The sequence below is a fragment of the Pongo pygmaeus genome, chromosome 13 (genome assembly GCF_028885625.2).
Source record: "Pongo pygmaeus isolate AG05252 chromosome 13, NHGRI_mPonPyg2-v2.0_pri, whole genome shotgun sequence".
NCBI lineage: Eukaryota > Metazoa > Chordata > Mammalia > Primates > Hominidae > Pongo > Pongo pygmaeus.
Genome location: NC_072386.2, coordinates 24,290,733 through 24,305,407, shown reverse-complemented (window position 1 = coordinate 24,305,407; position 14,675 = coordinate 24,290,733). Strand labels below are relative to the sequence as shown.

Sequence of the window (14,675 nt, the reverse complement as noted above, 5' to 3'; positions counted from 1 at the left end):
TGAGATAATGTGAGTAAGTATTTACCTCCCTGCCTGAATCATGCTAAGCAATCAAATATTTATTACACATTTATTTATTTATTTATTTTATTTATTTTGAGACAGAGTCGCACTGTGTCCCCCAGGCTGGCATGCAGTGGCGCAATCTCGGCTCACGGCAACCTCCACCTTCCGGGTTCAAGCAATTCTCCTGCCTCAGCCTCCTGAGTAGCTGGGATTACAGGCACCCGCCACCATACCTGGCTAATTTTTGTATTTTTAGTGGAGACAGGGTTTCACCATGTTGGCCAGGCTGGTCTCAAACTTCTAACCTCAGGTGATCCACCCACCTCTGCTTCCCAAAGTGCTGGGATTACAAGCATGAGCCATCACACCTGGCCTGTTACACATGTATTGATATGTGCTGGACATTAGGCTACATACTGAAAGTCAAAGGATGAATAAAACAGGGACATTGTCCCTGTCCTTGAGGAGGCTGGAGTGCAGTAGGACAGACAGAATCATATACCAATATTTACAATATAATGTGATAAACACTACAAGAAGAGAGTAACCAAATATGGCATTAGCCCAGTAAAAGGACTGACTGACTCTTGTGGAGAATATTTTAAAAGGCTTCACGAGGAAGGGATATTAATGTGCAGTTTTAAAGGATGAGAAGGAGTTTGCCTGCCAGAGAACTAAGGACATAAAAAAGATGTTCTCTAGTGCTTAGGTGTCTTTATGTGTCATAGGTTTTCCTTCCCTGTCATGACATACTGATGTTAGAACAATATATTTTACTCCCATCTGCCAGGAGACAGTCATAATAAATATGCAAATCTACAATTTCTTTTCTTTTTTTTTTTTCTGAGACAGAGCTTCACTCTTGTTGCCCAGGCTGGAGTACAATGGCACAATCTTGGCTCACCGCAACCTCTGCCTCCTGGGTTCAAGCGATTCTCCTGCCTCAGCCTCCCGAGTAGCTGGGATAACGGACATGTGTCACCACTGTCAGCTAATTTTATATTTTTAGTAGAGATGGGGTTTCTCCATGTTGGTCAGTCTGGTCTCGACCTCCCAGCCTCAGGTGATCCGCCTGCCTCGGCCTCCCAAAGTGCTGGGATTACAGGCGTGAGCCACTGCGCCCGGCCGCAAACCTACAATTTCTAAAGTGTGAATGTGGCAATTTTGTGCAATACACAACTTGCAAAACAATGGAAGTGCTGATATTCTTTTGAAAAACAACCCTTATGGCCATGTGGACTATCATTAAAAGAGAAAGAGACAAGAAATTCAGAAGAGAGATGAGGCCTCAACAACGGCCGAAGCAAAGGGGATGGAGAGCAAGAAGAGCCAGGAGAAATCTGGAAGATATACTTAATTACTGATGACATTTGGGGAAGGACAAAGGAATAAAAGGACACACTGGCCAGGTGCGGTGTCTCAGGCCTGTAACCCCAGCACTTTGGGAGCCCAAGGCAGGCGGATCACGAGGTCAGGAGTTTGTGACCAGCCTAGCCAACGTGGTAAAACCCTATCTCTACTAAAAATACAAAAATTATCCAGGCATGGTGGCAGGTGCCAGGCGTGGTGGCAGGTGCCTCCCACCTACTTGGGAGGCTGAGGCAGGAAAATTGCTTGAACCCAGGAGGCGGAGGTTGCAGTAAGCAGAGATCGCACCATTGTATTCCAGCCTAGGCAATAGAGCAAGGCTCCATCTCAAGAAAAAAAAAAAAAAAGTGAGACACTCACCAAAGACTTCAAATTTGGAAGATGCCCATTAACAAAAATGAAAAATACATAAGGAGACATAATTTGGGGATAAAAAGGAAGGTGAAGAAAGAAGGACCAATTTCATATTGAAATGTAATTAGTTTAAGTTGCCTGTGGAAGATCCAAGACTCAAGCTGTGATATGTGGGTATGAAGCTCAAGAGAGGGGAATGGACTAAAAGCATATATTTGAGAGGCATCAACATGTCACAGAGGCTGAGGCAAAGAGAGAGGATGAGATCACCCAATGAGGTGAAACAGGGAATCATGGGCAGAGAGAGGATGCCTCTCTAGACTCCAGACTGTTATCAGTGCTCAAGCCTCTAACACGCCTCTCCTGGAAACCTGCCTACAGTCAAGGCAGCACGTATGCCCTCTGCACAAGTTTCATGTCCATAAGCAAAGAAAAAAGAAACCCGATTTTTAAAAATCAGTTTCATTACCATCTGCAAAGACAAGACACTGCAAGGCAAAGTGAGCAAATGACAGCTGAGGAGATGCAAATTCAAATGAATAAGATTAGTGCGAGTATATGAGCACTAAGGAGGTAAAAAGTCCTGTATTAGCCAGTACAGGCTTCCAGAAACCTCCTGGCTAGAAGCCAAGGGGACTGATAAAGAAGAAATGGAGTGGGAGGAGCCATTCCATTTTAAAAAGCACAAGTGACAACACAGATTTCGGCAATGGCAAGCCATAGGTCGGGGTAAAAGCAGACTTAGTTGGCTGAACCAGAGGAGCTGCCTCAGAGAGTCACAAAAAAAGACAGACGTGTTAAAAGAATACTAGGCTGAAAAGTTTACATTTGACATAATCAAGAGGAGACAACTGCCAGGTTTTGAGCTTCACAGTAAGATAAAACAACAGCATCCAAAGAACACTTAACAGCTGTGTGTAGGCAGTCTAGCATGGAGAAATCCAGAGTCAGAGATTAGTGAGGAGGCTGTTATTATAAAGTGGGCCAGAGAGGTCAAAAGGGCAGTTCAGCAAGTCTCTGTGAAGGAGCTGATGCAGGTGCATGAACAGTCAGCTATAAATCTAAAATCCTAAACCTGGAGCCTCAAATGATGACGGTGCTACGGGCAGGTCCCACTTTTAAATGCTATGCGTTCCAAGGGGCATCTGTTTGCACTTGCTGGAGCAAGTGAATGAGCAGGTAACAGACTGAGAAGTGGATTATGTCTTCACTAGGCATTGGGAAATATGTGGTGACTGACTACTCACAATGACAATAAGAGAAGCCAGAAGAGAACAGATTTCGAGAGTAGGGCAAGAGAGGAATCCAGTGAGCAGCAGAGCATGGCTGGCAGATGAAGGACAATAAGAACTACCCTTTCTGCCCTCCATCAATACAGATACTTTATTCCCCCAAAGTTCTCAAGTTATGGTGTTCCTTTTTACCACTTCCTGAGAAGCTGAAGTAGTGACTGCACAACGGTTATGTAACCAACCTCAAATAGTAACTTCACCCGTTTCAGCCTCCAATTCCAACTTTTAGGAATGGAGTGTTTTACAATATGGCAAGTGCAGAAGGATGAGTGTTCCTGAATCTTCAACCCAGTCCCTCCAGTAAAACTCCATAAACTGAAAACTATGACAGCAGAGGTCATGTCCATTTTCGCTTATCAATATATCTCTAGCACCTAATCTAACACTTGGCATACAGCGGGCATACAATAAATATTTACAAGTGAATTATCAAATGCTATTTACTCTCTGCATGAGAGTAATAATTATCCCAGTTTTCTTTCCTGCCTTCTCTCCCTTCCTCCTATGGCTCTTCTTACAACGGGATGCTGAGTGTTCCATCACTCAGTGTACGACGGGATGCTGAGTGTTCCATCACTCAGTGTACGACGGGATGCTGAGTGTTCCATCACTCAGTGTACGACGGGATGCTGAGTGTTCCATCACTCAGTGTACGACGGGATGCTGACTGTTCCATCACTCAGTGTACGACGGGATGCTGAGTGTTCCATCACTCAGTGTACGACGGGATGCTGAGTGTTCCATCACTCAGTGTACGACGGGATGCTGAGTGTTCCATCACTCAGTGTACGACGGGATGCTGAGTGTTCCATCACTCAGTGTACGACGGGATGCTGAGTGTTCCATCACTCAGTGTACGACGGGATGCTGAGTGTTCCATCACTCAGTGTACGACGGGATGCTGAGTGTTCCATCACTCAGTGTACGACGGGATGCTGAGTGTTCCATCACTCAGTGTACGATGGAATGCTCTGTTCCTCTCTTTGGGCAATCCCATCCATTTTCACATCTAGGTGGATAAATCCCAATTCTCTATTTTCACCTCTATATCTTTTTTTTTTTTTTTTGAGACAGAGTTTTGCTGTTGCCCAGGCTGGAATGCAGTGGTGCAATCTCAGCTCACTGCAAACTCCACCTCATGGGTTCAAGCAATTCTCCTGCCTCAGCCTCCTAAGCAGCTGGGATTACAGGCGTGCATTACCACGCCTGACTACTTTTTGTATTTTTAATAGAGATGGGGTTTCACCATGTTGGCCAGGCTGGTCTCGAACTCCTGATGTCAGGCAATCCACCCGCCTCGGCCTCCCAAAGTGCTGGGATTACAGGCGTGAGCCACCACGCCCGGCCCAGCTCTATATCTTTCATTCTAGAGTTGAGGGGATTCGTCAGAAAGAAATTCTGATTATTCCTTAAAGAACTCAAGTGATCTGATAGACCACACAAGGCCAGAAATCAGGTAACCTCAAATAGTGCTGTCCAACAGAATTTTCTGCAACGATGGAAATGTTCTAAACCTGAGCTGTCCAATAAATTACCCACCACGTGACAATTGAGCATCTAAAATGTAGCTAGTACAACAGAGGAACTACATTTTTTACTTAATAGTTAAATAACTTCACGTGGCTGGGGGCTACCATAATATCCACCACAGTCCTGGAAACTTGCCCTGCCCTGATCCATCTCAAGTCCCTCAGGCCTGAAGTTAAGCTCATCATACTGTAAGTCCACAGTGCTTACGTATTTCACCTCCTGTTTCTCTTCACAGAACTAGTCACAGTTGCCCATCTCTCTCTCTCCTCTCTTCCCCAAGAAACACATACATACTGGCATACCTGCTTTGTGCTCTGCTCTATTACATTTGAAAGATATTGCATTTTTTACAAATTGACAGTTTGTGGCAAATCTGTGTCAAGCAAGACTTTCAGTGCCATTTTTCCAACAGCATGTGCTCACTTCATGTCTCTGTGTCACATTTTAGTAATTCTCACAACATTTCAAACTTTTTCATTATTATTATATCTGTTACAATGATCTGTGATCAGTGATCTTTGATCTTTGATGCTACTGGAAGAAAATGCCATCTAGGACTTTCACAGGTAGAGAGAAGTCAATGCCTGACTTCAAAGCTTCAAGGACAGGCTGTCTTGTTAGGGACTAATGCAGCGGGAGACTTTAAACTGAAGCCAATGCTCATTTACCATTTCAGAAATCCTAAGGCCCTTAAGAATTATACTCAGTCCACTCTGCCTGTGCTCTATAAATGGAACAACAAAGCCTGGACGACAGCACATCTGTTTACAGCATGACTGACTGAATATTTTAAGATCTCTGTTAAGAACTGCTGCTCATAAAAAAAAGATTCCTTTCAAAATATTGCTGCTCATTGACAATGCACCGAAGATCCCTGATGGAGATATATTATACAGGGAGACAAATACTGTCTTCGTGCCTGATAAAACAACATCCATTCTGCAGCCCATGGATCAAGGAGTAATTCTGACTTTCAAGTGTGATTAATTAAGAAATACATTTCATAAGGGTATAGCTGCTATCAACTGTGATTCTTCTGACGGACCTGGAAAAAGTAAATTGAAAACCTTCCGAAAAGGATTCAACCATTCTAGATGCCCTTAAGAACATCTGTAATTTATCGGAGTTGGTCAAAATATTAACATAAACAGGAGTTTGGAAGAAGTTGATTCCAACCCTTATGGATGACTTTGAGGGGTTCAAGACTTCAATGAAGGAAGTCACTCCCAATATAGCAGAAATAAAGAGAACTAAAATTATAAGTAGAACCTGAAGATGTGACTGAAATGCTGCAATCTCATGATTATACTTTAATGGATGAGGAGTTGCTTCTTATAGATGTGCAAAGAAAACGGTTTCTTGAGATGAAATCTATTCCTGATGAAGATGTTATGAACATTACTGAAACGCCAACAAAGGGCTGGGTGTTATGGCTCACACCTGTAATCCCAGCACTCTGGGAGGCCTAGGTGGGCAGATCACTTGAGGTCAGAAGTTCAAGACCAGCCTGGCCAACATGATAAAACCCTGTCTCTACTAAAAATACAAAAATTAGCCAGGTGTGGTGGCATGTGCCTGTAATCCCAGCTACTCGGGAGACTGAGGCACGAGAATCACTTGAACCCAGGAGATGGAGGTTGCTATGAGCCGAGATCATGCCACTGCACTCCAGCCTGTCTCTCCAAAAAAAACAAAAAAAGAGGTTGGGTGCAGTGGCTCACACCTGTAATCCCAGCACTTTGGGAGGCTGAAGCAGGCAGATCACAAGGTCAAGAGTTTGAGACCAGCCTGGCCAACAGAGTGAAACCCCATCTCTACTAAAAACACAAAAATTAGTCAGGTGTGGTGGCACGTACCTGTAGTCCCAGTACTTAGGAGGCTGAGGCAGGAGAATCACTTGAATCCAGGAGGCGGAGGCTGCAGTGAGCCAAGACCACTCCATTGCACTCCAGCCTGGGTGACAGAGTGAGACTCCGTCTCAAAAAAAAAAAAAAAAAGTCAACAGAGGACATAAACTTAGCTGATAAAGCAGTGGTAGGGTTTGAGAGGACTGATTCCGATTTTTGAAAAAAGTTACACTGTGGGTAAAATGCTATAAAAATCCATAAACTGGGCTCAAAAAAATAAATGGGACAAAAACAAAAAGGAAAAAAAATGCCATCAAACAGCATCACTTACTACAGAAAAACTTTTGTGAAAATCCATCGATGCAGCAAACTTTATTGTCTTATTTTAAGAAATTGCCACAGACAGGCTGGGTGCGGTGGCTCAAGCCTGTAATCCCAGAACTTTGGGAGGCCAAGGCGGGTGGATCACGAGGTCAGGAGATAGAGACCATCCTGGCTAACACGGTGAAACCCTGTCTCTACTAAAAATACAAAAAAATTAGCCGGGCGTGGTGGCGGACACCTGTAGTCCCGGCTACTCGGGAGGCTGAGGCAGGAGAACGGTGTGAACCCGGGAGGCGGAACTTGCAGTGAGCCGAGATCGCACCACTGCACTCCAGCCTGGGCGACAGAGCGAGACTCCGTCTTAGAAAAAAAAAAAGAAATTGCCACAGACATCCAAACCTTCAGCAACCACGACCCTGATCAGTCGGCGGCCACCAATGTCAAGGCAAGACCCCCCCCACATCAGCAAAAAGATCACAACTCATTGAAGGCTCAGGTGACTGTTAGCAATTTTTAGCAAAGTATTTTTAATTAAGGTATGTACACTGCTTGTTCAGCCATAATGCTATTGCACACTTAACAGACTACAGTATAGTATAAACATAACTTTTATATGCACTAAGAAACCAAAACATTCATATGTTCACTTTATTGCAGTTGTCTAGAACCAAACCCATGTCTCTGAGGTATGCCTGTATGTATACCCTTCAAGTATAATATACTGAACAGCATCTCCCAAATAAATCACTCTTTTTTTTTCTCTGAGACAGGGTCTCAATCTGTTGCCCAGACTGGGTGCAGGGCGTCATCACAGCTCACTGCAGCCTCAACTTCCTTGGGCTAAAGTGGTCCTCCAGCCTCAGCCTCTGGAGTAGCTGGGACTACAGACACACACCACCATACCTTGCTAATTTATTTTATTTTGAGATGGGGGTCTCACTATGTTGCCTACACTGGTCTGAAACTCCTGGCCTCAAGCAATCCTCCTGTCCTGACCTCCCAAAGTGCAGGGATTACAGGTAGGAGCCAGGCCTGGCCTAAGTCATTCTTAATATGGTCTCCTGGTATTCCTTTCTCCTAAAACCCAAATCCTATTTAACTTTCAAGCCTCACCGTCTCCCTAAGGCCTTCATTGAGCTGTCTTCTCTTCTCTACATCTTATTATTGTATGTGGTCAAACTACCTTCACAGTTCTCTGACTGTTTAATGTGGATGTAATTCTACTTTCCAAACAAGATTACAATCTCCCTGCTAACAGACTGCATCACTGCCTACGCATTCACAAAACAATGAGGAGGGGTCTCGGGAGATCACTGTCCTGGGCTAGGCCTGGTCTTTACTCCAGGATCCCCTGGTTTTCAGCACACCTTTATCAAGTGCATACTATGTGCTAGGCACTATGCTAAATGTCTTACTTACATGGTCTCATTTTAATACTCACAACTCCATTCTAAGAAGAGAAAATTCAGGATGAGAAGATAAGTAACATGTTCAAGTCACATAGCCAATATGTGCCAGAGCTACGATTTGAATTCCAAAGAATGGGTTCTTAACCACTGCATCATATAACTTTTGGCTTCACTCATTTGATCATTCAGTCAAAATTACTACACTCCTGTGTACCTTGTGCCATTCTAGTACTGGGAATAAAGAGATAATATATGAGCCCAGCCTTCAAAAAACTCAGCCTTAGCCAGGCATGGTGGCACATACCTGTAGTCTCTACTACTTGGGAGACTGAGGTGGAAGGATTGCTTGACCCTAGGGGTTCAAGTCCAGCTTGGGCAACACAGCAAGACCTCATCTAAAAAAAATAAATCTTGTGAAGGAGAGAAACACAGAAACAATTATATTAATAGTAGATGTGGTAAACATGATGACTGCTCTGTGCAAAGGGTGGAAGCACAATGCTAGAGTACCCAACCGAGATTGGGAGGAAGGAGGTGTCAGGAAAAAATTTCCTGGAGGAGGTGGACCTAAACTTTATAAATGAGTCCCATTTATAAACTGGGTTAATTAGGTGAAAAGGAGCAGACTAATTAGGTGAGGAGCAGGAGATGGAGAAAGGAAACAGGGAGAAGATTCCAAGCAAAGAGAACAACAAGGGCAAGTACACAAAGAAGAAATAGCACAGTACCCATGAAGATGCCATTCAGTGTTGCTGGAACCTAAAGCATGAGGCAGAGAAGAGGCTGGAGATACAGGCAGGTTTCAGATCAGGCAGAGCCCTGGCTGAGAAGCTCAAACTTTAGAACTTTCAATAGATTTTGCAAGCCAGTAGACAATGAATGTTTGCTGAATGAATTAGAGAAAAGAATGGATGAATGCATGGACAGATCTTTAAAGATTAAGCAGGAATTTGATACAGACTTGTTTCCAAAGACCATCTGGGGGTGGAGGGGAGTAGTGTGGAGAAAAGGTATGGGGGAAGAGGCCTAGAAACAGGGAAATCAGTTAGAAGGTCATGATATTGCAGGTAAAAGGACAACAGTAGAGATGGAGAAGACTGCACAGATTTGAGAGATGTTTAGGGAGAAAACTATCAGGACTTAGTGATGAATGTGTTAAGAGTTAAGTCCAGGAAAGACACTGAGTTCAGTGTCAGTCATCCGAATTTGAAGTGTCTGTGGGACTTGCAGGCAGAGCTGTCCAGCAGGATAGTCAGAGGTGAGGGTAAAGCTCAGAGAGGTCTAAGCTGACAATTGCAATTTGGGAGCATGTAGGAGGTAGTTAAAACCAAGCCAGCTGATGGGTTCACTCAGGCAATGTGTACAGAATGAAAAGAACAGTTTTCATTCTGAATGCTGATAATATTATGTATCTGTATCCTAATCTGGATGGTGGTCACATAGGTATAATCATTTTATAAAAACTGGTCAAGCTTCACATCCACATGTATGTTTATTGCAGCACTATTAACAATAGCAAAGAGTTGGAACCAACCCAAATGCCCATCAATGATAGACTGGATAAAGAAAATGTGGTACATATATACCATGGAATATCATGCAGCCATAAAAAAGAATGAGTTCATGTCCTTTGCAGGGACATGGATGAAGCTGGAAACCATCATTCTCAGCAAACTAACACAGGAACAGAAAACCAAACACCACATGTTCTCACTCGTAAGTGGGAGTTGAACAATGAGAACACATGAGCAGAGGGAGGGGAACATCACACACTGGGGCTTGTCAGGGGGTGAGGGGCTAGGGGAGGGATAGCATTAGGAGAAATACCTAATGTAGATGACAGGTTGATGGGTGCAGCAAACCACTAATGGCACTTAGTATACACCTATGTAACAAACACGCACGTTCTGCACATGTATCCCAGAACTTAAAGTATAAAAAAAAAAAATGGTCAGGCTAAAAAAAAAAAAAGAACAGTTTTTCATTGTTCATATGCCAAAGTCACAAACAACAGAAACACCCAACATTTTAGGGAAGGAGGAAAATGACTACCCATAGCAGAAATGACTGGTAAGAAAGGCACATGGAGAACAGCTAGAATGTAAATTCCTTAAGAGAAAACAATTTATCTGTCTTGTTCATCTCTGTATCCCAATCAATACTTGTTGAATAAATCATCTGAGAGCACTGACATGTAAAGCAAAGAAGAAGGGAGTAAGAGGGATGACCAAGTTCCAAAAGCAGCAAAGAGATCCAGTAATAATTGAAAAATTTCTATCTGGTTTGATAATAGTCACTGGTGACCTTGGGGTGAAATTTCAGGGGAATGATGGGTCTGAGAGCTAGATACAGAAGGAAACAAAAGGTGAGGAAATGGAGGCAGAGTTCAGAATACTCACTAAAACAGTTTGGATATAAAGAGAAAGAAAGTTATTGGATGATAGCTAAAGTTAAAATGGATCACCAAGGACTTTTTCTTTCTTCGGCAAGGGGAAGTGTCAGAGATCTGAGAAACCTGGCCTTGTTTATACACGACTGGGAGACAGAAATGACAAATGAAAACAAGGTCTCATAAATGACAGCATAAAATATCAGAAGCAAACATAAAGAAATTGCTTTGATTAGAGAAACAATTCATCCTCTGAGACAAAAGGAAAAGGGTATAAATCTTGATAACTTTAAAAGGGAAAGCAAAGGCAGAAATGTGAGGGAAAGCACATCTCATGACCCTAATTTTCTCCATAAAATAAAAGGTAACAAATAGGCCGGGTGCGGTGGCTCACGCCTGTAATTCCAGCACTTTGGGAGGCCGAGGCGGGCGGATTACGAGGTCAGGAGATCGAGACCATCCTGGCTAACACGGTGAAACCCCGTCTCTACTAAAAAATACAAAAAATTAGCCGGGCGTGGTGGTGGGCGCCTGTAGTCCCGAGCCAGGAGAATGGCGTGAACCCGGGAGGCGGAGCTTGCAGTGAGCCGAGATCGCGCCACTGCACTCCAGCCTGGGCGACAGAGAGAGACTCCGTCTCAAAAAAATATAAAAATAAAAATAAAAGGTAAAAAAGAGTAGGTGTCTGGGAGCTTAACGGACAGTCGAAGAAAAACAATATAGAACAGTGGCGAAGATCAAGGTCTCTGGATTGCCTGAATTCAAATATTGGTTCTACCACCTACTCGCTGTGTGACTTGAGGCAAGTTATTTAACCTCTCCAAGCCTTCATTCCCTCAAGTGTCAAGCGGTATGAACAATTGCTCTACACCATGGGGTTGTCACAAGACCTAAAGGACAAAGTATGTAAAGCTCAGTGTCTGATAAAAAGCATTCAACGCTATTATCACTCTTGTTAATAGCGAAGGTAGGGCAAGCAGGAGCTGTGAACATATAAAAAGATCATCTGAAAGCAATAACTGTGGCTGGGCACGGTGGCTCACGCCTGTAATCCCAACACTTTGGGAGGCCAAGGGGGGCGAATCACCTGAGGTCAGGAGTTTGAGACCATCCTGGCCAACATGGTGAAACCCCGTCTCTACTAAAAATACAAAAAATTAGCCAGGCGTCGTGGCACACACCTGTAATCCCAGCTACTTGGGAGGCTGAGGCAGGAGATCGCTTGAACCCGGGAGACGGAGGTTGCAGTGAGCCGAGCTCACGCCGTTGCTCTCCAGCCTGGGTAACAGAGTGAGACTCTGTCTCAAAAAAAAAAAAAAGAAAAGAAAAAGAAAAAAAGAAAGTAATAACTGTGTAACTAAGAAGAACGAGCACAAATCTGTATTGTCTCGCATATGAACAATCCCAAAAAGTTCCAAACCTAGACCACAGCAATTCCAAATAGAAATTTCATCCCTGCTTTGTTAAGCCACTATCACTGGTATGTATGGGGAAAGGCTTGCTTTTTTTTTTTTTTGAGACGGAGTTTCGCTCTTGGCATGCCCAGGCTGGAGTGCAATGGCGCGATCGCGGCTCACCACAAACTCCGCCTCCCGGGTTCAAGAACGTCTCCTGCCTCACCCTCCCGAGTAGCTGGGATTACAAGCATGCGCCACCACACCTGGCTAGTTTTGTATTTTTAGTAGAGACGGGGTTTCTCCATGTCGGTCAGGCTGGTCTCGAACTCCCAACCTCAGGTGATACGCCCGCCTCGGCCTCCCAAAGTGCTGGGATTACAGGCATGAGCTACCCCGCCCGGCGAAGGGCTGCTTCTTCTGGCATTCCCTACAAGGCCTGTTGAGGATGCTGCTAAGGTCCCTCAAGTGCCTTTCACGAAGCATTTCTGGCGGAAACGCTGTCCTTCCCGACAAGCTGGGCCGCCTCCTTGGTTGGACAGGGCCCACTCTCTAATATTTTTTCTGCTTGTGTTGCGACCAAGGTATATACAGGTGTCGGGAGCACAAGTGAACAAACGCAAAGTGGGTCGAACACCAACGGAAGCGCCCGCTGAAACAGCCCAAGGGAGTAGCAGGGGAGGACAGAGAAAGCAGCAGTGAGAGAAGCGAATGAAAGCAGCGTCATTCAAGGCACATCACTCAAGGGTAAGAGCAGCCTCGGCCGAACGCTCACCCGCGGCATTGAGCCCAGCCAGCAGAGGAGACAGGCTGACGACCGCCTTACCTCCAGACGTCGGTGACGGACAAATTTACATTACTCATCTGTGCCTCACCGCTTCCGGCGCTGCGGGATGACGTCAGAGGCCGGCTGTAACGCGGCCAGTAACGTCACCAGCACCTCTCTAACGGATTGGCTGAAAGAATCTTGCCCAGTTCCCAGATCAAAAAGCGTCCGCCCCAATTGGGTTCTCTCTGGGCCGTGGTCCAAGTGAGGATCCTGGCAGTTATGGCTGTGGGGACCAGCTCTCTCAGCATCTCTCTACCTGAGGACCACTCGCCTGTCACTGCCTCACAGTCTCTGAATTGGGTGACATTTCAGACCCAATCCCTCTGTGGACGTTTCTAGGTGGCTGTGCAGCTTCTCGATACTCCATAAGGAGATGTTCACAACCTTTAAGGCTATCTCTCCTGCTGCAGACAACCTGCTGTAGCACTGCCACTTGCTTTTTAAACTACAGTCCGCTTTCTCCTTTGTGCAGGGAGGAAAGAATGGAGGGGTAAGAGGCAGGGAAACCTGTTAAGATTTTTGTAGTGCTGTCTACACTAAATGAACTGAGGGTCAATCCGGGAGAAAAAAAGCAGGATGCAGGGATAAGATGCGTGTACTGATTTTTTACAGCACTTCCAGAACGTTCCCTAAGAATCATATTGCAATTATTCAAAGGCATTTTGGCAGAAGGAACAATCCCTATCTCGGGGGTAAAAGTATAGTTTATAATTTTTCTCAAGTACAACACACTGGCAAAGATTCTTTGGTTGAATTAGGTTTCTGAATTTTCTGCTAGGCCCATCTGTGCACTTCCCTGTAAAATCCAGTTTTAGCACAGACCCTGGCTAAGTCAGTTTAGCAAGAACCACCACCACCACCCCGCCTTATGTGGTTATTCTCAATATCTGATCAGGTTCCTTATTCTCCACTATCCCCCAGATGATGTCTGATTACCTTGGCCTGTCTCCAGCAAGAATCCTGTTAGGTCTATTTAGCCAGAAACTCCTTTACCCCGATGTTTCCTCTTAGTAATTTTCCATCCACTGACCCCTACACAGCTCCTTGGCCATAAACGCCCCCTTGCCCATGCTGCTGTTTGGAGTTGAGCCCAATCTCTCTTCCACTGCAAAACCCTGTTGCAGTGAGCTCTATATACCTATCATGAAGTTCCTGAATAAAGTCTTCCTTACCTTGCTTCAGCAAGTATCATTGAATAATCTTTTCTTTAACAAAATTGGGCCTTAAGGAGTCACATTCTTCATCAAGGTGGAGTATTGTTTCCTTCCATGGAAAAGCAGAGACTTAATGGTATGCTGGAGCTATCAGAGCCTTCAAGACAGAAGGTGGGAGGATCTTACAAGAAACACAGAGGACAGGCTTGCTTTTGTTAGCAGAGAAGATGCTAACAATATATAATATAACAAGGTTTATATTAGGGTCATATGAGGAAGTGGGAAAACACAAGCAGCATCTCAGCAGCCACACAGGCCTTACAGCTGAGGAATGTTGTTCACAACTGCTCGAGATAAAAAGAGGCAACTCTGGTGACCTGACCAGTTTTGTTGTTCCCTCAGAATTAAGCATCCCTCTTGGTTAAGGGTGCTTCCTTGACCTGCCTTTGTGTGTCTTGCATCCAAAAGTTGGATTGGATCATTCTAATTACATCATTCACTATATAATGTGCAAAATTGGGCAGAGTTTCCATGTCCTGCTTGTTAGGCCTAGTCCATTGTCTATAGTGTATTAGTGGCCAGAAAAGCAAGATCACATGGCACAATGCATAGCTAAAGGTATGGCAGGCAGTTAAGACTTTCAGGAACTTCATATTGCCATGCTAATCACCAGAACTTTTTCATCTTGAAAAACTGAAAGTTGGCCAGGCACGGTGGCTCACACCTGTAATCCCAGCACTTTGGGAGGCCGAGGCAGGTGGATTACCTGAGGTCAGGAG

At 44.5% G+C, this 14,675-nt stretch overlaps 1 protein-coding gene across 13 annotated transcripts in view; it reads right to left on the bottom strand.

Moving 5' to 3' along the window:
* Positions 1-12,814, bottom strand: part of APTX (aprataxin) — a 30,244-nt gene extending 17,430 nt beyond the window's left edge. For 6 of the 13 annotated variants that reach the window (XM_063650238.1, XM_054502874.2, XM_054502875.2 and 3 more), the window contains exons 1-2: positions 8,435-8,520; positions 6,407-6,527 (exon numbers count right to left, since the gene is read on the bottom strand). In XM_063650238.1, the coding sequence (XP_063506308.1) occupies positions 6,407-6,492 (86 nt within the window). In that variant the 5' untranslated portion in view covers positions 6,493-6,527; positions 8,435-8,520. Of the gene's footprint in view, positions 1-6,406; positions 6,528-8,434; positions 8,521-12,739 lie in introns of those variants that run through there. The other 7 variants (XM_054502877.2, XM_054502876.2, XM_054502878.2 and 4 more) reach the window with 3 other exon arrangements.
* Positions 12,815-14,675: the final 1,861 nt, after the last annotated feature.